General features: G+C 43.4%; 1 protein-coding gene across 1 annotated transcript; it reads right to left on the bottom strand.

Annotated features, from left to right (window-relative positions):
• Nucleotides 1-3,091: 3,091 nt before the first annotated feature.
• Nucleotides 3,092-18,088, bottom strand: LOC130373755 (interleukin-1 receptor type 1-like). The gene is given in 13 exon segments (XM_056580387.1): nt 3,092-6,750; nt 7,052-7,237; nt 7,710-7,874; nt 9,271-9,414; nt 10,657-10,796; nt 10,981-11,104; nt 11,645-11,710; nt 11,800-11,974; nt 12,490-12,634; nt 14,230-14,329; nt 14,332-14,430; nt 17,555-17,636; nt 18,051-18,088. Coding segments are annotated over 12 exon segments (1,683 nt in total). The 5' UTR covers nt 17,625-17,636; nt 18,051-18,088; the 3' UTR covers nt 3,092-6,481.
• Between the last annotated feature and the right edge of the window lie 2,527 nt (nt 18,089-20,615).

Below are 20,615 nucleotides of genomic sequence, written 5' to 3'. Positions count from 1 at the left end.
AATGGTATGTTACTAAAATACAGTTCTACTGAATAAAAACATTTAGCCCGTCGGATACAATATATGCCACCAGAATAAAAGGATATGAAACTAACGACAAGACCTACCTTTAATGTCTTGTGCTTTTGCTTTAAAAGAGGAGATGTGACGTCTCACAGGAGGCCAACCGTAAAAGTCTGCAAACGTGTCCCTCACAGCCATCTTATACACCTTTTCTCTCACAGTGACTCAACAATCTGGCGCTGCTCAACGTTTCCTTCACCCTCTAGGGAGGGTCCGCAAGGAGGTAACGGGTCCGTAACCCGACATAGTGGCATGTCGATCTGATGGGAAATATTTCGGACCAACGAGGCGTCGGAATTACGGCATGGCACCCCACAGCTTCCAGGAACCATGAGTGATTATACAGTGCGGCAAATTCTTTAGAATCGGAGTCTATTTGAGATGAATCCCGCAACTGTGACCAGGTTCCTGTGGAAAGCTTCATCTGCTCTGAAACGCCCGCGTCCGTCGGTCAGATCTCGATCCCAGACCAGTTCGAGCAATTCTTTCGCAGCAATCCCTTACGATTGGCCCTGTCATACGTTTTTCTGTCTCGTTAAATAAATAGCTGTAGCATTGTAAGGCGCATAGTGGTCTGGTATAAAAAATATATTAAATAGCCTAATGGTTAAATCAATTCTTTAGTTAACAAGAACTCCCTTACTGTAGTGAACACATTAGCGAATATTAACACAATTAGTAAGTGATTAATAGACCATAAGTAAACTGTTAATTAACTGTTTGTTAATGTTAATGAATGCATTTACTATTGTTAATTAATTGTTCAGTATGTACCCTTGTTGTAAAGGGTATATGTGTTTCTTGTCAGCTCAGACTGACCGCAGCAGGTGCAGAGGCTCCTGAAGTAGCTATATATATTAAATATATTTAATAGACTAATGGTTAAATCAATTCTTTAGTTAACAAGAACTCCCTTACTGTAGCGAACACATTAGCGAATATTAACACAATTAGTAAGTGATTACTAGACCATTAGTAAAATGTCAAAGTCAAAGTCAAAGTCAAAGTGGGTTTATTGTTGCATGCACCAAATTGCTTCTGCCCAGCAATATTCTTACGACTTGGCAAGCATCATTCATCTACGCAGTAGACATCATACATATAACAAAAATAACATAAAACTCTATAACACTATGACAATAAAACATATAAAATGTAACATTAACATACAACAATTAAAAAAAACAAAAAAAAAACATATATCTCTGTAGCACTATGACATTATAACAATATAACATATAACATTAACATTCAATAATTAGAGTACAGTAGAGGGGCTAGCAGCAGTTTAAGTGTGAATAGAGAATAAGTTAAAAAGAAATGTTAAGGATAAGTTAAAAGTTTTTAAAATTGTGCAAATATATCTATGAAGTGAATTGTATGAGTGGGGGAGCAGGGAGTAGGTGGAGGTGGCAACTGTTCAGAGGTTCAGTGTTTCTGATTCAGAAGCCTTACAGCCAGGGGAAAAAGCTATTTGTGAGTCTGGTAGTCCGTGTTCGGATGCTCCGGTAGCGTCTACCAGACGGCAACAATGAGAACAGTCCATAGCCTGGGTGGCTGTTATCCTTTAGAATCTTTTTTGCTTTCCTCAGGCATCTACTGTTGTAGATGCCTTGCACGGAGGGGGAGATGGCTGCCGGTGATACGCTCCGCTGTCTTCACCACCCTCTGCAGGGCCTTGCGGTCGGCAGCGGAGCAGCTACCATACCAGGCAGTGATGCAGCCTGAGAGGATGCTCTCAATGGTGCATCTGTAAAAGTTTGTTAAAGTTTTTGAAGACAAGGCTGAGCCTGCCTGCATGGACCAGGTTAGGTCATCCTTGATGTACACACCGAGGAATTTGAAGTTGAGACTCTCTCCACTTCAGCTCCCTCGATGTGTATGGGGTCCTGACCCCCCCTCTGCAGCTTCCTGAAATCCACGATCATTTCCTTGGTTTTGCAGACGTTGAGAGACAGGTTGTTGTCTTGGCACCATTCTGCCAAGACCCTTACCTCATCTCTATAGGCGGTCTCATCGTTGTTAGAGATGAGACCCAAGATGGTAGTGTCGTCTGCAAACTTCAGGATGATGTTGGAACTGTGTGTTGCCACACAGTCATGCGTGTACAGGGAGTACAGGAGGGGACTGAGTACGCAGCCCTGGGGGGCCCCGGTACTCAGGGTCAGTGAGGAGGAGGTGTGGTTGCCCATTCTCACCACCTGGGGTCTGCTCGTCAGGAAGTCCAGGATCCAGTTGCACAGGGGTGTTTTAAGACCCAGGCCCCTGAGCTTCGGGACGAGCTTGGCAGGCACAATAGTGTTGAATGCTGAGCTGTAGTCCACAAACAGCATCCTCACATATGTTGCTCTTTTCCAGGTGGGAGAGGGTGGCGTGTGTAGCTAGGGCAATGGCATCGTCTGTTGATCGGTTTGGACGGTATGCAAACTGAAAGGGGTCCAGGGTGTTGGGAAGGGTAGAGCAGATGTGGGTTCTGACGAGCCGCTGAAAGCACTTCATAATTGTGGAGGTCAGTGCTAGAGGGCGGTAGTCATTCAAGCAGGTTACTGATGTTTTCTTTGGTATGGGGATGATGGTGGCCTGCTTGAAGCAGGTGGGGACTTCAGACAGATGCAGTGATAAATTCAATATGGAGGTGAATACCTCCGCAAGCTGGTCAGCGCACCCCCTGAGTTCGCGGCCTGGGACTCCATCGGGCCCCGATGACTTCCGGGGGTTCACCCTTTGGAGCTCTCGCCTCACGTCAGCCACGGTCAGGGACAGAGTGTAGTCGTCCTGGTCCTCGGCCAGTCTTGCTGAAGGAAGGGGGTTGGTTGCCTCAAACCTTCCGTAAAAGGTGTTGAGGTCGTCAGGGAGAGAGGCGGCAGGCTGATCATCACTGCTATTTCTCCCTTTATAGCCAGTGATGTGTCGCAGGCCACCCCACAGGCGTCGGGGGTCAGAGCTGAGGTAGGTGGACTCCAGCTTGTCCCTGTATCTCTCTTTGCATCTCTGATGGCCGTCCGCAGGTCACATCTGGACTTCCCCAAAGCCTCCTGGTCACCAGAGTTAAAGGCAGAGGACCGTGCTTTGAGCTTAGCACGGACATTACCATTTACCCAGGGCTTTTGGTTTGGGAAGGTCTTACCACTGACCCTAGGTACGACATCATCAATGCATTTGGAGATGTATGAGGAGACAGAGTCTGTGTATTCATTGATGTCCCCATCAGCTGCAACAAAGAACATCTGCCAGTCTGTTGTGTCAAAGCAGTCCTGCAGAGTGCTAATGGCTTCAGCACTCCAGCGTTGAACTGCCCTAGAAACCGGTTTTTCCTGTTTTAGGCGCTGTCTGTAGGTAGGGATAAGCATAATGGAGGTGTGATCCGATTTCCGAAAGCGGGGCGGGGGAGGGCTTTGTTACACTTTCGAATCTGTGAGTAGCAATGGTCAAGAATCTGATCACCCCGGGTAGGAAAGTTTATGTGTTGATAGTACTTTGGTAAAACTTTCTTCATATTGGTCCTAGTGAAGTCTCCAACAACAATAGAAACCGCCTCAGGGTGAGCATCCTCAAGTCCATTAATTACTCCGTAAAGTTCCTCTAACGCGCACGTTTTGTCCGCCTGCGGTGGAATGTATACTGCTGTGACAATAACGGAGCTGAATTCCCGTGGGAGGTAGAAGGGGCGAACTTTAATCGATAACAGCTCCAGGTCTGGTGAGCAGTGTGCTGAAAGTGCAGCAACATCCGAGCCCCAGCGAGAGTTAACCATCAAGCATACCCCTCCTCCCCTTCTTTTACCTGACTCGGAAGTCCTGTCCTGCCGGTAGATGGAGAAGCCGTCGGAGTGACGGCAGAGTCAGGCACCATAGGATCCAGCCAGGTCTCGGTAAACGCCAGTACACAACAGTTTGCAATGTCCCGCTGGGAGTCAATCCGTGCGTGTAGCTTGTCCAGTTTATTCTCCAAAGATTGCACATTCACTAGTAGAATGCTTGGAAGCGGTGGGTTGCAGTATCTCGTCCGAGATCTGCACAGGATGCCGGCTCGCTTGCCTCTCTTCTTTCTCTTCCGTCTGCGTATTGGTAGGCATACCGGCGGTAAGACAATGGAGTCACAGCAAGCACTCCGGTAAGTTGAGAAAAACTCTGTTTTAAGTGACGAACGAATTTCCAAAAGTGCCAGTCGATCATACTGAATGAGCGACAGTGCAGTACGTAGAAAAAAACTAACAATAAAAACAATTATAAACATAAAGCTGCGTAGTGCATGCGGAGCCATTGTCAGTGCGACCATCCTCTCGGCGCACCACATACGTCAATGTTAATTAACTGTTGGTTAATGTTAATGAATGCATTTACTATTGTTAATTAATTGTTCATTAATGTACCCTTGTTGTGAAGTGTTACTAATATGTCTCGTCAGGTCAGACTGACCGCAGCAGGAGAAGAGGCTGTACCATCTACACCTCTGACTTCAGTTTCAACTCTGGAACCTGCCATCTCCAGAAATTCTCAGATGACTCCTCCATCGTGGGCTGCATCAGTGAGGACAGGGAGGACGAGTACAGAGGTGTGGTGGAGGACTTCGTCAGATGGTCTGAGGAGAACCACCTCCAACTCAACATCGGCAAGACCAAGGAGATGGTGGTGGACTTCCGCCGGAAGAGGAACCCCCCAACCCCTATTACCATCCAGGGGATTGAAATTGAGACGGTGGACTCGTATAAGTTCCTTGGAGTACACATCATCAATAAACTGGACTTGTCTGACAACACAGAGACCCTCTACCGGAAGAGTCAGAGCAGACTCTTCCTCAGGAGGCTCAGGTCTTTTGACGTGTGTGGCAGGCTGCTAAGGACATTTTATCTGTCTGTGGCAGCGCTCTGTTCTTCGCTGGGGCGTGCTGGGGAGGAAGCATCAAGGCTGGGGAGTCAAATAGACTCAACAAGCTGGTTAGGAAAGCCAGCTCTATTGTCGGACTTGAGCTGGACAGTCTGGAGGTGGTGGTGGAGAGGAGGATGAGGGACAAATTCAAGTCCATCCTGTGGCAGAAGAGGAGCACCTACAGCCACAGGTTCATGTTCCCCAGGTGCAAGACGGAGCGCTTCAGGTGCTCCGTCTTGTGCCGGCAGCCATTAGGCAACAGTGCCTGATGATTGTTTGTGTGTGTCTATGTGTTTGCATATGCATGTGTGTGTGTTTAGGTATACGTATATATGTGTAGATGGATCACCCATCATGATGTTGGTTCTGTTTGTCTTGTTTTTGTCACTATTTCAACTATAAGCGTCTACGTATGCAATAGCACTTCGTATTTATTGTATTTATTGCATTGTCATTTTATTCTGTGTCCTTCCACTGCTGCTGGGCTGTTTTTGCAACGAACACATTTCTCCTAAGGGGGATTAATAAAGTTGTGTCTTATCTTATCTTAAGTAGCTGGTCTTTAACAGTAAACCATACCATTCCGCGTTCAAGTTCAAGTTTATTGTCCCTAAAAGGGAAATTGTTTTGTAGCCAGGGTCCCAAACTTAATTGCACAACAACAATACAAAACATAAAGGCACCGACAGGAGATCTGATACAGTGCAACAACAGTGTTTTCTAAAAGGGCCTTTTCAATAGGGCCTTTTTCGCCAAAGCTTCGGCGGCAGTCCTGCAGCTCCGGCTGTGTAATCTGGGAGATGAAAAGTCCGGCAAGGGTAGCTTCGCGGCAGTCCGGCAGCTCAGCTCCGGGAGTACCTAGGTCATTTTCTCCTCCATGTCTCCTCCTCCGGACTGCCGCCGATGCTTCGGCGGAAGTCCGGCAGCTCCGGTGGGGGGAGCTCGGCGGCAGTCCGGCAGAGAAAGGGATGGTACTCCCGGAGCTGAGGTACCGCCGAGTTCCCCCCGCCGGAGCTACTCGTCCGCTGTTCCACAAAATCTAAGCTATGCTCTGATTGGAGGGGAGCAGGGAAGTGGGAGGTAATATTCAAATGTGCCCCCTTCCTATGTAGGAGGGTGCGCCGAAACTGACTAGCTCGTTTGGTAACTGTAGGTCGGGTACTTTCAGAAATGCATCACACTCTAAAAATCCTGTACACACACCCCAAATCCCAGGAAAAGTGTTGTTTTCATAATATGTCCCCTTTAAGCACGTACCTCTGTTTATCTACAAGATTCTAACTATCAACACACTCCCAAAACATCAACCACTCATGCCGCACACCCACCCGAGCTACGCTGGTTTTTGTCACACAGTTGCAAAGCTGGTTCGAGTGACAGAACCCTGTTTTTTACTTTCTGAAAGTCTCCCGCCTACTTGCTGGTTGGAATAAAGTTACAAATGATTCAATAACGCTTCTGTAGAAGCATCTGCATTGGTTTCCAAGCTGAATTTGTCATCAATAACAGTTGTTATCATTGGTCACTTGTTCCTGGCCACCATCACAGTGTCAGCACGTTTCATAGAGAATAAGAGAACTCTTTTTATAACCAACGACCATGTCTTTGGTTTCAGAGCTGCTGGTCTCAAAACTGTGCGAGGGCCGGACTCGGGGGGCCGGGGGCATGTGGTACCTCATGCTCTTCCAGAAGGTGCTGTTTGCGGATAACTTGGTGCACACATGGTACCTAGGCGAGGCCCCTGGCCACCTCAGCGCCCCCTGTGTTCTCTTGATGTATCGCACGGACTCGGGGAGGGCCGTGTAGTCCACAGGACCATCTGTAGCAGAGCATAGCATAGCATAGCATAGGTTAGTATAGCATAGAATAGCGTAGCTTAGCATAGGATGGTATAACATAGGATGGCATGAGCATAGTATAGAAGAGCATAGAATATAATCCATGATAAATACAAGACATTAAATCAGTAAAATTCAGCTTGAAAAAAACAAGTTTGAAACAAAGTACATTTCACTAGGGCACACTCTAAGAAGAGATAAGATGCGACAGTATGCTCGTTGATGGTAAATGTTGAAACTACTTTCAATTTAAGACACTAACTGAGGGAACGGGGCGATCACCTATTTCCACCAGGATGACCCGGAGACCTCTTTGGGTCAAGGCATCGTACAGGCCCACGCTGTGCTCGTAGGCCAGTTGTGATGGGCTGGGGTGGAGGGGTGATGTTTCAGAGTCTCCCTGCCCGGACAAAATGAGTACCAGTCGCCGGCTCTTGCTCACTGCCTCGGCGATGACATCATGCAGCGCTGAACAAGTATTAGAAAAAAAAATCTCACCCAATGCCACATGGTTTTCTGTATGGTGATGAAGTGCTGAGCAAACCATAGACAACCGGATAATCTAGGGTCAATCAACATTGAAAAGATTTAGTTTCCAGATTTACTCATCGGTTCATGAACATTTGAGGAGGAAAACAGCATACTGCCCCATCGTGTACATGTTAATGTGTCGTGGTATTATACAAAGGAAAAACATTAAATCGTGTTTCACAAACGGCCTGACAATTGAATAAATTCTTAAATTCACTCTGTTACTATTATACACTGATCATATAAAGTGTGTGTGTTATTTAATGACGGAAGTAAAAGTCTGTGTAAATTGGAGGCGTTTGAAATAATATTTTTATAATTTGGTGTGAATGAGGGCTTTAGGCTTTCTGTTGAATACCATGGTGTCTGGTATCAGTCTCCCACTCTGCTCATTTTTCTGACCCCTGACCTTCTCCGGGAGAGTCGTCCCGTCCTCGGATGAAGAGGCTGAAGCCGTGCCGCTTCTCCAGAACCTCGGGCAGGACCTTGAGGGCAAAGGTCACGACCTCGGACGAATGACCCTCACCGCTGTACTGATAGCTCACGTAGGCGTCGTACAGCATACCATCTGAGACTGGAGACAGACAGACAGACAGACAAACAGAAAGACAGACAGGCATACAGGTATTTTCAAATGCCGGGGTTGATAAAGCTAATGTTTGGTTAGGTAACCTTGGTAAAAAATAGCACAAACCTTGTTGTGAGGCAATTAAAGTTGATATTCTATTCTTCTGACACAATGGACAATTCTTGTGTATTTGTTTTAATTTTCCCTAATGAGGTACAGTATGTGCCTAGTATGCTGTGTGCTATTTGGACATTTTGGCTATCGATTGACTAACTAACAGAACTTTGTTCTGATTCAACATCTGTTCCCTTTGACCGGGACACCTTGCAAGTTGAAGTTAGTGGAAACTGATTTTGAAGCTTCTTTTGAATTACTAAGGCCATCACACAATTTTTGCATAGCACCAGTTATTGAAGTCCCAATGTGTTAGATTAAGACCAGAACAGTTAGTTGGCAGTTGACTTTCACAAAGTAAAAAAAAAAAAAGCAGGTTCTGTGCAACTGTGGGACGGCAACCACAGATTCTCGGAAGGCAATTTGGGAGTGTCTTTAACAAGTTTATTGTAACCAAGTAGAGGTATGCCCGCCAGCAACAGTATTCCACTATTTGTAGAATATATAAGTAATGGGATTTGATGTACAAGTATTTGTCTATATTGCACATTTTATTGCCTTATACTGTATTTTAGTGGTTATGTCTTTTACTTATTGTATTTATATTTAAGATATATATATATATCTCAAGCAGAGCAATTTTGACAAACAATAACTAGTTGTATAGTTAGTAGTCACTAGCCCTACTGATGCTGTAGTTGGGAGGTACTACTGATACTATAGTAGTCCTGATATTAGTTAAGAGGTAGTACTGATACTATAGTAAGTAGTACTGAAACTGTGTATAGTTATTAGTACAGAGTAGAACTATAGTTTGTACTATAAGTGTCTTGACAATGTTTATAGGTAGTACCATAGTGCTATAGTAGTACTCTACCTTATAGTAGTACTATAGTAATACCATGGTGCTGTTATAGTTGGCAGTACTCCGTCCTTCGGAGGAGGCGTAAAACCGATGTCCTTACTCACTGAGGTCATAAAAGATCCCAGGGCACTTATCGCAAAGAATAGGGGTTTCCCCGGTGTCCTGGCCCAACCAGGCTCATTCAATCTGGCCCCCTAATCATCCTCCTATATAATTGTCTGACTCATTAATACCCTCACTCTCCACCTCAAGCTGGTGTGTGGTGAGTGTTCTGGCGCAGATTGGCTGCCGTGCATCACCCAAGTGGGTGCTACACACTGGTGGTGGTTAGTGAGGTTCCCCCTTCCCTGTAAAAGCGTCTTTGAGTGTCTAGAAAAGCGCTATATAAATTCCATCCATTATTGTTATATTATTATTACTCACCCTCCAGGGATATGAAAAGCCGTTTCAACCTCCTGTAGGCCAACACCAGCTCCATCCTGAAGAGCATCCCCAGAGCCAGGGCTAGCCCCAGCAGACACACGGTCAGGGGGGCCAGCACACACACATAGAGACCGCGGTGGTCCGCTGGGCACACAAAATGCAACTTTTAGCCCTGGGCTGACGTAAGCCTTCGGATAATGTTAGCCCTGGGCTGTTGTTAGCCTGTATGTAGAAAATACGAAGCAAGTAGATCGGAGACTATACAGTAGAGCCAAGACTGTAGAGTAGAGTACACTGACAAACAGTACAGTAGAGGCTGTTGAGTACAATAAAGTAGAGTAGAGTAAAGGAAATGGAGTAGATTAGAGTAGATTACAATATAGTAGGAGTAGGAGTAGGGTAAGAGGAGGTAATAGAATACAGTAGAGTCTGTATAATAGTGTAAATAGTGTGCAGCGGGACAGAGCCTTAAGAGTACAGTACAGTACATTACGGAAGAGATAGAAGGAAAAGTAGAGTAGAGAAGGTAGAGTAGAGTACAGCAACATGAACAATATTTTCAATGAATTATTGTACCCATGCATCCAACCTCCGTAATCCAAAAATAGCCCATCAGGGGAACTACAAGTTATTCACCTTTCGTCAGTGCTTCACAAACAGATCATGGCTGCTGCTTCAGAATGCTATATTCATGTAACTCAAGTAATTTTAATATCAAATACATAATAATGTAGGAAATATACTTTTTTTTTTTACTTAGACCACTGAGAACACAGGCCCAATGTCTCATAATCCGCTTAAGGTGCTGGCGGGGGCTGAAGTGCAGAAGTTGTGTCTCCCGACTGCCCACAATGTTTTCGAATTCTCAGGGGTAAAATATTTCCAGACACACACCCAAACTAGGATACTCCGTAGGGATGTTTACGCAATTGCCTCGAAGGCGCACCCAAATTGGTCGGAATCGGAAGTGGGACCAGCCGCATATGCCAGAGCAAGGTTACACACAGACGTTACCATAACAAACCTCTGTGTGTTCCCTAATCCGATTGGGAGAGCTGCCAAGCTGGTTATCAGCCTTTGCGCCATCTTCCCTTACCTGGAAAACCGTTTTTATGATCTTCCCATTCCCCGTTGCTTTTTTTTTTTTTTGACTTTGGGTAACTCCCTTTTTCACCCTGCATGTGTTTGCATGCCTGAGAGTAGAGACAAAGGAACAGAGGCAATAGAGTCGAGAGTGTAGAGTAGAGAGATAGTAGAGTATAGTAGGTAGGTACAGTGGAGACTGTAGATTATAGACTGCACAGCGCAGACAGTAGAGAAAATATAGTAGAGCAGAATAGAGGCTGTACAGTAGAGCGTATAGAGTAAAGACTGTAGAGTAGTGACCTTTGTGAAGCCGAAAGGTTCCCTGCCCCTGTCCTGCAGGGTTGAGGAGATGACAGCTGATTGGGATGTCGAGCAGCTCAGGGACCACCGAAGAGATGACCAAGGATGACATGCCATAGACAGCACCATCCTCCTCTGCACTGTGGAGAAACTCATTCAATCAGTCACTCAGCATGAGTCTACATACATACTGTGTATAATATATATATATATATATTATATATATATATAATATAAACAAACACACACACACACACACACACACACACACACACACACACACACACACACACACACACATAAACACTTTATATATGGACCTACTATTTCTGGGAATAGTGGAGATGTGGAGATGTGTTGAAATGGTGTCCGTTGATGGTCCAGTACATGTTAGTACCATCGTCTCTGTTGCCCAGGTAGGCCTTACAGCGCAGCTCCTTTCTGGAACCTACCGGTGCGGAGACCGCTGTTAATCCTGGATCTTTAATCAATCCTGGATGCTAGGGCTATCTTTGATGTTTAGTCTATCTTGGATGTCTCGTCGTTCTCATATCAAGATAGTAACTTGGATGTCTATTCTTTTCTATTTTGTCTAAATATCATGGATCCACAAACTGTATTGGATGGCTGGGCTATCTCATATGTTTACGCTATTAGTTAATGTCTTGAACAAGTTTAACTTTGGTTAACCTTAAGCAAATTGCAACATTGTTTGTCCGGCAATCCGTCATTTGATTAAACAAGTCAAGTGAAACACTGGCAAAGGCAGCAAACTCTCACAAAAAGCTCTTTAGCTCTTTGTCTGTTGGGCCTCACAGACATTCAGATTAGATTTCTGAGAAGTAAAGTAAGTATTCTATGCTGCCTTAGTGCCATCACTTGAAGAACAACTAATTATCTTACTTCTTAGCACTGGCTAGGGAAGCCTGGTAGTCGTGCATTTATAAACACCATTTCTTAAACTAGAAACTTGCAAAAGAATACTTGCCTATTTCCACTATCTCCTTTGTCTCCACCTTCGGATACACCAACATGGGTTTATACAGGAAAGTTGCTTGAGGGGAGAGAGAGAGCTTGGGGTTAGGAGGTGTATAACGGAGGGGCAACAGGGAGGTGAGGTGGCTGATGGGTAATTTAGTTTACTGTTGCCGAGGGTGAGGTTGAGGGAGCGGGCAGCGGTGTAGTTGTTATCTCCCAGAGACATGTGCAGCAGGCAGGTGTAGAGGCCAGCGTTTGTTTCTGAGTCCCTCAGGAACCTAAGGTCCCCCTTCTGTGTCACCTCCAGGTTTCCACCAGCCAGATTGACAGGCACACACTCCTACACACACACATAATTACATATAAAGAGAGAGAGACTCACACACACACAAACACACACACACCCACATAAGTATATATAAAGAGAAACAGAGTCACACACACACACACACACACACACACACACACACACACACACACACACACACACACACACACACACACACACACACACACACACACACACACATAATTACATATAAAGAGAGAGACTCACACACACACACAACACACACACACCCACATAAGATATATAAAGAGAAACAGACTCACACACACACACACACACACACACACCACACACACACACACACACACACACACACACACACACACACACACACACACACACACACACACACACACACACACACTGTATACTACCGCAAAACAACACAAGCTTCACAAACGCATCAGAACATTAGTTTGAGCATACACTCTGTGTCCGCTACAGTCTAGTCTATATCCTCTGTCTGACTGGGCTGACTCTGGCCCAGGCGGGGTCTGGGGTCCTACCTTAAGCCACTCCACAGGGGCAGTACGAGTCGTTCCTCGGGGGAGATCCAGTTTACAGTGAAGAGGCCCTTGTTTCATTCGTTTGGACTCGACCGCAGCAGGACACAGCTCGTTAGACACCCGCACCTCATACACCCTCTCCTTTCTAGACAGGACAGGTTTGACATTATGTCAGTTCCTTCACTCTTATTAATCAAGTCAACTCTATTTTTGAATCAGAGCCACAGTCTCAAAGGGATTCACAGGCCCACAAGCCTGAAGTCCTCTCGTGATGTTGGAAGTTGGTTCCTTATTTGCAGTTCATTGAAACTTTCATTACATTACATTTCGGCAAAAAAAGGGACTAGAAGATCATAAAGACCAACAAAATAGTCACCTGTGGCATCTAGGGATGAGGGGACATTTGATGGATTCCGTGATTTCATTTATTTCTTCAAGCCGTCAGTATTATGACTTAAACTGTTTTCATACAGGTGTCTTCTAACCTGTTTTAAAAGTGTTCAATCATTTTGGGCCACAATATGATTGTATGAAAATAGTTTGTAGTAATAATAGGGAAAGGGAAGTCTGGGGCCCCCTGCTTGAGCTGCTCCCCCCGCGACCCGACCCCGGATAAGCGGACGAAGATGAGAGAGATGAAAATAGAATACTCAAACTGTTATTTCCAACCTGCCACAAAATGGGTTTTGATTTGTAAAGTGTGCATAAAGATTCAAGATCAAGTCTGGAAATCAGCTCTTCAGGGATTTAATCTGGATTTAACCACCAAGATCAAACATTTAGTAGACATTATGCACCTCTTATGTAATAGTATACATACTTGGCCTTGCCCAAAGTTTTCATTGCTCAATACACCGTAAACCCCTGTGCCTTAAACGGATACAGATCTTCATCAAATGCACACATGATTTTGTCTTTCTTTGGGTTTCGTTATGAGATAACTAAAGATGGCTACAGCCAAAATCTTTAATATGTGTTTATAATATCCTGACTCTGAATAATGAGCTGGGTTTTCGGTTGTGTATTTAGACATAAAATCCACATTGGGCTAGGCTTAGTCCATTCAGATTTGATTGATTACTTGAGATGCAATGACTACTAGGATGTCTGGCACTTTCACCACAAGTCTGAAAAAATCTGTATGATACCAGCTGTTTCTGTCATAATACTGAACGTTTTCAGAAAAGAAAAATGATACCTTTCAAATGTCATTGTATCAGAGCACTCAACCAAGGTATTGTTTACTGGGATCCTCACAAATCCAGACAAAGCCAAATGTTGCCGATATTGAAACCGGAATTATTGTGATTCATGCTGCCATAAGAAATATCCCTGTGTGTGTGTTGATGGCTGGCTTAACCGGTTTGCCTCCCAAAACCAAGAGGTATTAAAACTTGAAAAGGAGCACAGAATGATCCCTCCCTTCAGGAATGGATAGGGAATTAATGTTAACCCTGTGCAGAAAACAGTTCTGATGTTTCGTCATTCTGTTTTGACTGGTTTTGGTCGAACCATTCCAAGCAGGGGTTTGTGTTACAGTCTGGGAAACGGCCCACATTACAGTCAGGGAAAAGCCCAAAATGAGCTGAATGCATTTATTATGATCAGTCGAGATCCATGAATGAATAGACAGAGGGGGGACTATAAAGGTTATGAAATGACTAATATACAGACTGGAGGGGGACTACAAAGGTTGATAAACACTGAACTCCACTTAAGGGCTGTAGAATGTAGGCATACCTGTTGTGACAGATGTATTTTCCATCATGGGCCTGGACCACAGGGAGAAACCACAGCTCCGCATCTTTAACCTCCACCCCGGCAGGCAGGCTCGAGTTGCCCCCCCTCTTTTCCATGTCACATTGGTATGACCCGGGCTACACTTCAGGATAAAGAAGCGCCCGACGCTCACCTTGTGCGTCTCTAGTGCCTTCTGGTGGCCTGGGCAAGAAAATATTCAGATTACTTTATTGATGAAGGACTTTATTACAATGTTAAAATCTGTCTGCTCAAGAAAATAGAATAAAAAGTTGCAAAACATCTCTAGGCTTATGTAAATAAACAGGGCCGACTCAAGGCATAGGCCATAAAGGTGGTTGCCTAGGGCACGCCATCTTCTGGTGGGGGCTGCTTGCCCTCAAAGAAAAAACAAATCCTAATTTTCATCAATGTCGGGCAAAACATAAAAATAAACTTTGTTGAAACATAAAGTTGTTTCAAACCACTATGTCTCGCCAAACATAGTGTGTTCAAACAACTTTGTTAGAGAGAGTATGATAGTGTGTGTGAGAGTAGAAGGTTAAATTAAGTATGAAATATGGCCTAGCCCTAGACGACCTCTCATATTAACACGCCACCATCTCCTTTCTAGAACTGTCAGCCAGAAGTGCATTCTTTTTGTCATTTGCCCGTTTAACATGTTTTATTTCACACCACAAACAGACACACACACGCACGCACACACTCACACGCACACGCACACGCACACGCACACACACACACACACACAAAAACACACGCTATATATTCATTTCCACACTAACCTCAACGCACACATATTGTCAAAATATATGTTTTTATCTGTATTGGAGTTCACATCTCAGAAGCTCTACCGCACACTCTCTATACCACTTTCTCTCTCTACAAGTAATGTTGATTGATTTTTTTACATAATTGATAATAAAAGTGTTTGTTTCAGTAATTTAATATGATCAAATGAAAAAATATGTCTTTGTTTTGACACCATGGGGTTGTTGGATGTTTTTTGTCCATATTTTTAATGTAGAATGAGCTGGTGGTGTTGAGGCATTACTGGTAGGGTCTTGGGGGAGGGGGGGAATCCTAAGCTCATTTTGTGGCTCATTTTGAACAGTCTCAGTGTGCAATTGTATTTGGAAACTGTTTATGAATGATTCATAATTGACCCATTTAAAGAAGGTTTTAAAAAATATTGCATGTAACAACGATCAAATATGAATTTCTTCTTTAGATTTGAATTAAACCAAGGTATTTAATAGACACGTAGAAGAGTACATTAATAGTTGTATTAAAAATACATTTTAAAAACAGTTGATTGAACATCGCATTAATTCTGGTCACATGGGTCCATTAGTAATGGCTTCTATAACACTCTTTGTAAAGAACATTTAAATAATTTCCGTATTTTTCCCTTACACAATTCATTTCCCACACTAATTTAACAAAATAAGGGGATCTTTTGAAATTGCTAGAATTATTTTGGGTCTAAGCGACTAATGTGGATAAAGATTTTTGTTATTTTTGTTATTTTTCTTTTGCCACTGCCAGGCTCAGATTATATTCTTGCATTCGATTGGAAAGGATCCCTATAGAGGGGTGTACGAAGATTTCCCCCCAAACAATCGGGCCATAGAATAAAGTCTATTGCATGCACATCATGTCCTGCATATGTTTAAACCATGCTCAAGGAAAGTTGCATTGAGATTGAACCAGTGTTGACCTCATTCATAGTCATGGTATTATTGCTGAGGTATAGGGCTTGCAATATCACACCTGTTCAGGGTTCAAAGGTTGATATAAGACCTCTGCAGCCAACCTGATTGAAGTGTAGAATGAAAACCAGAAGATCTGGGAGAAAATCTCACACATTGTCAAAAGTATTATATATAACATTTCCCAGACACACCCTTTCAATGTTAGGTCAGATCAATGTCTCACCAATTCAAATAATATGACCATACTGTGTGCAAAATAACATCAGTATTCCCAGTATGTAAAATAACATCATTATACTAATATGTGTGTGTATCTTTCTGAGAGCATGTGTTTCCTTTCTTTCAACAATAAACTAATAGTAATAGTTATTGCCCTATCCGTGTTAGTGTTGTATGTATGCATGAATGTGTGAGGATAGTGTGATATTGCGGACAAAACACATCAATCAGAATTAACAAAAAAACAAGTCCTCTGACATCTGATATCTGGTTTTGGTTCATGACAAAAAAAAAAAAAATCTTTTGAGCATTCAAGACAATCTTGCATGTAGGGTAACACATGGTGTTTTCACATATCTTTTAATATCTGAATACCTTTTGAGCATTACTTTGAATAAATTCAACAATGATTCAACATAAATGTATCATGATTGAAACAAATGCAGGACATGCATTTTCAATATAGGCTACTTTATTCACTGATTGCCCATATTGATTAGATGGGCGGGGAAACCTTCTAGAAACTTTGGAAACCATGACTATAATCTTTTTTATTCTGAATTGCATATCGCAACTCAGGTAGCATTGTTGAGTTTTCATGTTAGGTTGACATCCAAGAAGATCTTCCGAATCCAACTCACCAACATAGCCACTAGGAGGCTTGCAGTCACACGCGGGTTCAAAAACAAATAATGAATAAATTCACATTGTTTGTTCATTCGTATTACTACTTTACTGTAAAGTATTGCTTTATTAAATGTATACTAAAGAAATCGACCATAACTAATAATCAAGAGAAACTGCTCATAACATGCTTCAAAGTCTTCTACCACGAAAATAAAGCCCCTCTTCAGCCCGCAGCCCCCCACAATGCATGCACCAGTTGCCGCCTTTGCTGCAACTCTGTCGCGTCCTTCTACTTTTGCAGATATAGCCTACAGTCGCTGTGTGAGCTATAAACAAATGGGTCGTCTTGGTTAGGGTAGCATCGGAAATGAATTGCGTAAAGTAAAAGCAATAAAGAATAATAATACGGAAAACAATTAACCAAAGAAATTATTTCAACCTCCGAAGGAATTGACTAATTTAACCAGCAGTCAATGCATCATTTTATAAATCGGAATAATAGCAGTTCAATAATGATTTGTTTTAGCCTACGACCAATCTCAATGAACCGAAACCAAAAAATGAAGCACCTGTCTTACCAAATAACGTTTGAGATCATAGTCCAAGAAAAAGTGTCAACTAATCGACCTATTATACTTTGTGATCCGTCGATTTCATATAGGCCTACATTTAGATGTAGCTATGGGTTAATTTAGGTAGGGTATGGTTTATTCGGATAACAAAGGTCTTGGTGTGCCGCTGCTTACCGTCTACGAGAGGCGGCTGCGGCCCCAGCACCGCGGCCAGGTAGAGAACAAGAAGCCGCCCGCAGGTCATGTTGTCCTCCGTCTTGGATGGCAGAAGGCAGCTTGAGTTAATATGTTCTTGCTCATTATTACCTAATTTATATATTAGGCCTACTATCCTTTGAGAACGATTTAATTATTAAGGCTACCAACCCAATCATGGTCGCCTACAATACAAAGCCAAGGAAAATCAGCCAAGTAGCCAGAAAGGAAGTTAAAAACAATTGCAGAAGGACTTGAGAAAACAGGGAGGGAACACCCCATGGTTCGTTTAGGCTATAGACAAATGTGAAATATCGTATTATATAATTATATGAGATAACCGAGTAGCGCAGTGGCTTCTATAGCGCACATCATTGATAATTTTATCGTAAATATCTAGAAGATAGCTCAGCGATACAATATTAGAATCCTAAAACTCTAAACAACTCTTCGGAATATGTTAAGTGCGTCTTACTTGAGGTGACGCAGAGCTGGCAATTCGAAACTCTTCTGGTTTCCTCCTCGTTTCTACACCACCAGCCAGGTTTATAACCATCTCCCCCCCTGATCTGACCTAGAACCACCACCCAAACACCTAGTTAGCCTTGCTTTCAAGTGTGGTTAGTATACAAAGGCTTCACAAATAACAAGTAGGCCTAGTTCTTGGGGCTTCCAACTGAATCAGGTTTATGCTTCGCTTAGGGTTATGGGTGAAAGGGTATTTTTTTCAAAGGGAAATTCACAGAATGGGGAAATATTTAATTGAAACAAGAAATTTCCCCCGCCCCCTTTCTTTACATTACGTCCAATAATCACTATAGCCACAGAGGAAATAAATGCACATTTTGGGATTATGATTTGTAAAGACTTTTATTTTACACATTTACACATTTATAATACATATATACAATACACATTATTCCTCCAACTTAATCCGATTTTACACAGTCCATGGACAAGAAGAAGAGAAGAAGAAGAAGAAGAAGAGAAGAGAAGAAGAAAAGAAGAAGAAGAGAAGAAGAAGAAGAAGAAGAGAAGAAGAAGAAGAAGAAGAAGAAGAAGAAGAAGAAGAAGAAGAAGAAGAAGAATGGAGTTTTTATGGCAATGAAAACGACAAAGCAATTTTCTAAACACGTAATAGAAACGGATATCCCTCCTCTCTCCCCACCATCGGCACATTCGAAGCATCCACCTAGAGGTGTTCTTACGTTCTGCTGTTGTTTTTGTAAGAGCCAATGAGCATCGACCTCCGGACTGAATCCCATTGGTCCTTCACATCTTCTCTGGCTGACCCCTGACCCCTCTGCCCCCCAGGCTCAGCAGCGAGATGGTCGCTGGGCAGGTGGTTCTCTTCCCCTGACGGGCATGTGGTACCTCACCTGCTTCCAGAACCTCCGAGACGGAGAGAGATTCTCTGCTCCGACACCGAGTCCAGCCTGCCCTTTCTTCCTCCCCTCCGTCCTCCTCTTCACCTCTTCCCCTGCACCTCCTCCAGCCCACCCTGCTCCTCCTCTGGCTCTTCCACCAGCACAGCACCCCCTGCTTCTTCCGCAGGTGGAGCACCGACGGAGGGAAGAGTGCCAGCTGGTCCGGCCCAACCTCCTCCATCTCCACAGCAGCACCTTGATGAAGATGACACCCAGATTATTATCACGCCATTACTACCATTACTAATGCTTTTACAACAACCATATTCTAATATATACCATTACTACCATATACTTATGCCTACCTCACCTCAACAGTATTCTAATCCAAACGGTCCCACACCACCATTATCCCACTACTACTTCCTACGACCATATTCTAATCCACACCATTACACCATATTCTAATCGACACCATAACCGCCACGAACTATTCCCTACTTCACTACATCGTTGTCTTATCCACACCGCTTCTGCCATATTCTTCTAGTCCAAAAACATATTTTTATCTCCATAAAAAAAAAGCATTTTGTAATTACATAATTACTGCCATTTTAATTACACCATAACTTCCATATTCTAATCTCTACTTCACCTCAACCATATTCTAAAATACACCATTACTGCCAAATTATAATATATCGCATTAGCCTACTAACAATTATAATATACAGCATTACGACCAGATTATAATTCCTCTAGCATTACAATCAGATCATAATCTCTGCAGGATTACAACGATTATGATCTAAAACAGCATAACAACCAGATTGTAATCTACCCATCGTTGCAAGATTATAATGAACATTTTATAATCATAATATAATTTATGCAGTTAACAAAAGCATAACATTGAAGACAGGCACGTGCCGTCCTTATAGGCAGGATGGGTAGCGAAATACTTGCAAAAGCATGCTCCCAAAAAAAATAGTTCCTCTGTAAATCATTGATCCAAGGCAATTTAAATATGTGATTGTCACATTAACTATCAATAGTTTCTGTAGGCTCTCAGTCTATTTTTGTCTGTTGACATAAAGTTGTGGATGACGGTGGCGATTCTAGTTGAGTTTAACGTGTCATGCAAATAAGCATAACCCTGCAGGCTGCAATAAGGCTGCCCAACTGAAATGTAGGGTCACCGCACACTACTGATTGAAGATGCACTGTACAACTACTACGTACTATTTTAAATAACTATGATGTCAGAATAGTTATTCATAGTTTAAATTCCTGTCAGATTTACAGATTCACTTGACATCAGCATTCCTTACTTACAGGTAACACCAGGTGGGGTTCCTACCTTGATGGATTCCTCCAGCAGTGCTTTGTGCATGACCAGCTGACATTCAAAGCTCAGCTGACATTCAGAGCTCTGTTGCCCTTCAGACTTGGGTCCAGGGAGGCTGTGTCCAGGTGGGGTCTGGGAAGACAGGGTGTGCCCATCACCCTGGGAAATACTGGAGTAGGGTTGATGCTGGGGTGAGGTCGGTTGCTGGAGCTCTTCACAGTAACCGTCTCGCTGCCGCAACCGCAGCGTCGTTGGCGTCATGGCAACCAGTGAAGGTGGAGGCAGTGTAGATGAGGATGGGCGACGGCTGCCCTCATGTTCTCCT

Source organism: Gadus chalcogrammus, chromosome 20, assembly GCF_026213295.1.
Source record: "Gadus chalcogrammus isolate NIFS_2021 chromosome 20, NIFS_Gcha_1.0, whole genome shotgun sequence".
Classification (NCBI taxonomy): Eukaryota; Metazoa; Chordata; class Actinopteri; order Gadiformes; family Gadidae; genus Gadus; species Gadus chalcogrammus.
The sequence above is the reverse complement of the archived record's forward strand: the minus strand, read 5'-3'. Positions and strand labels throughout refer to the sequence as shown.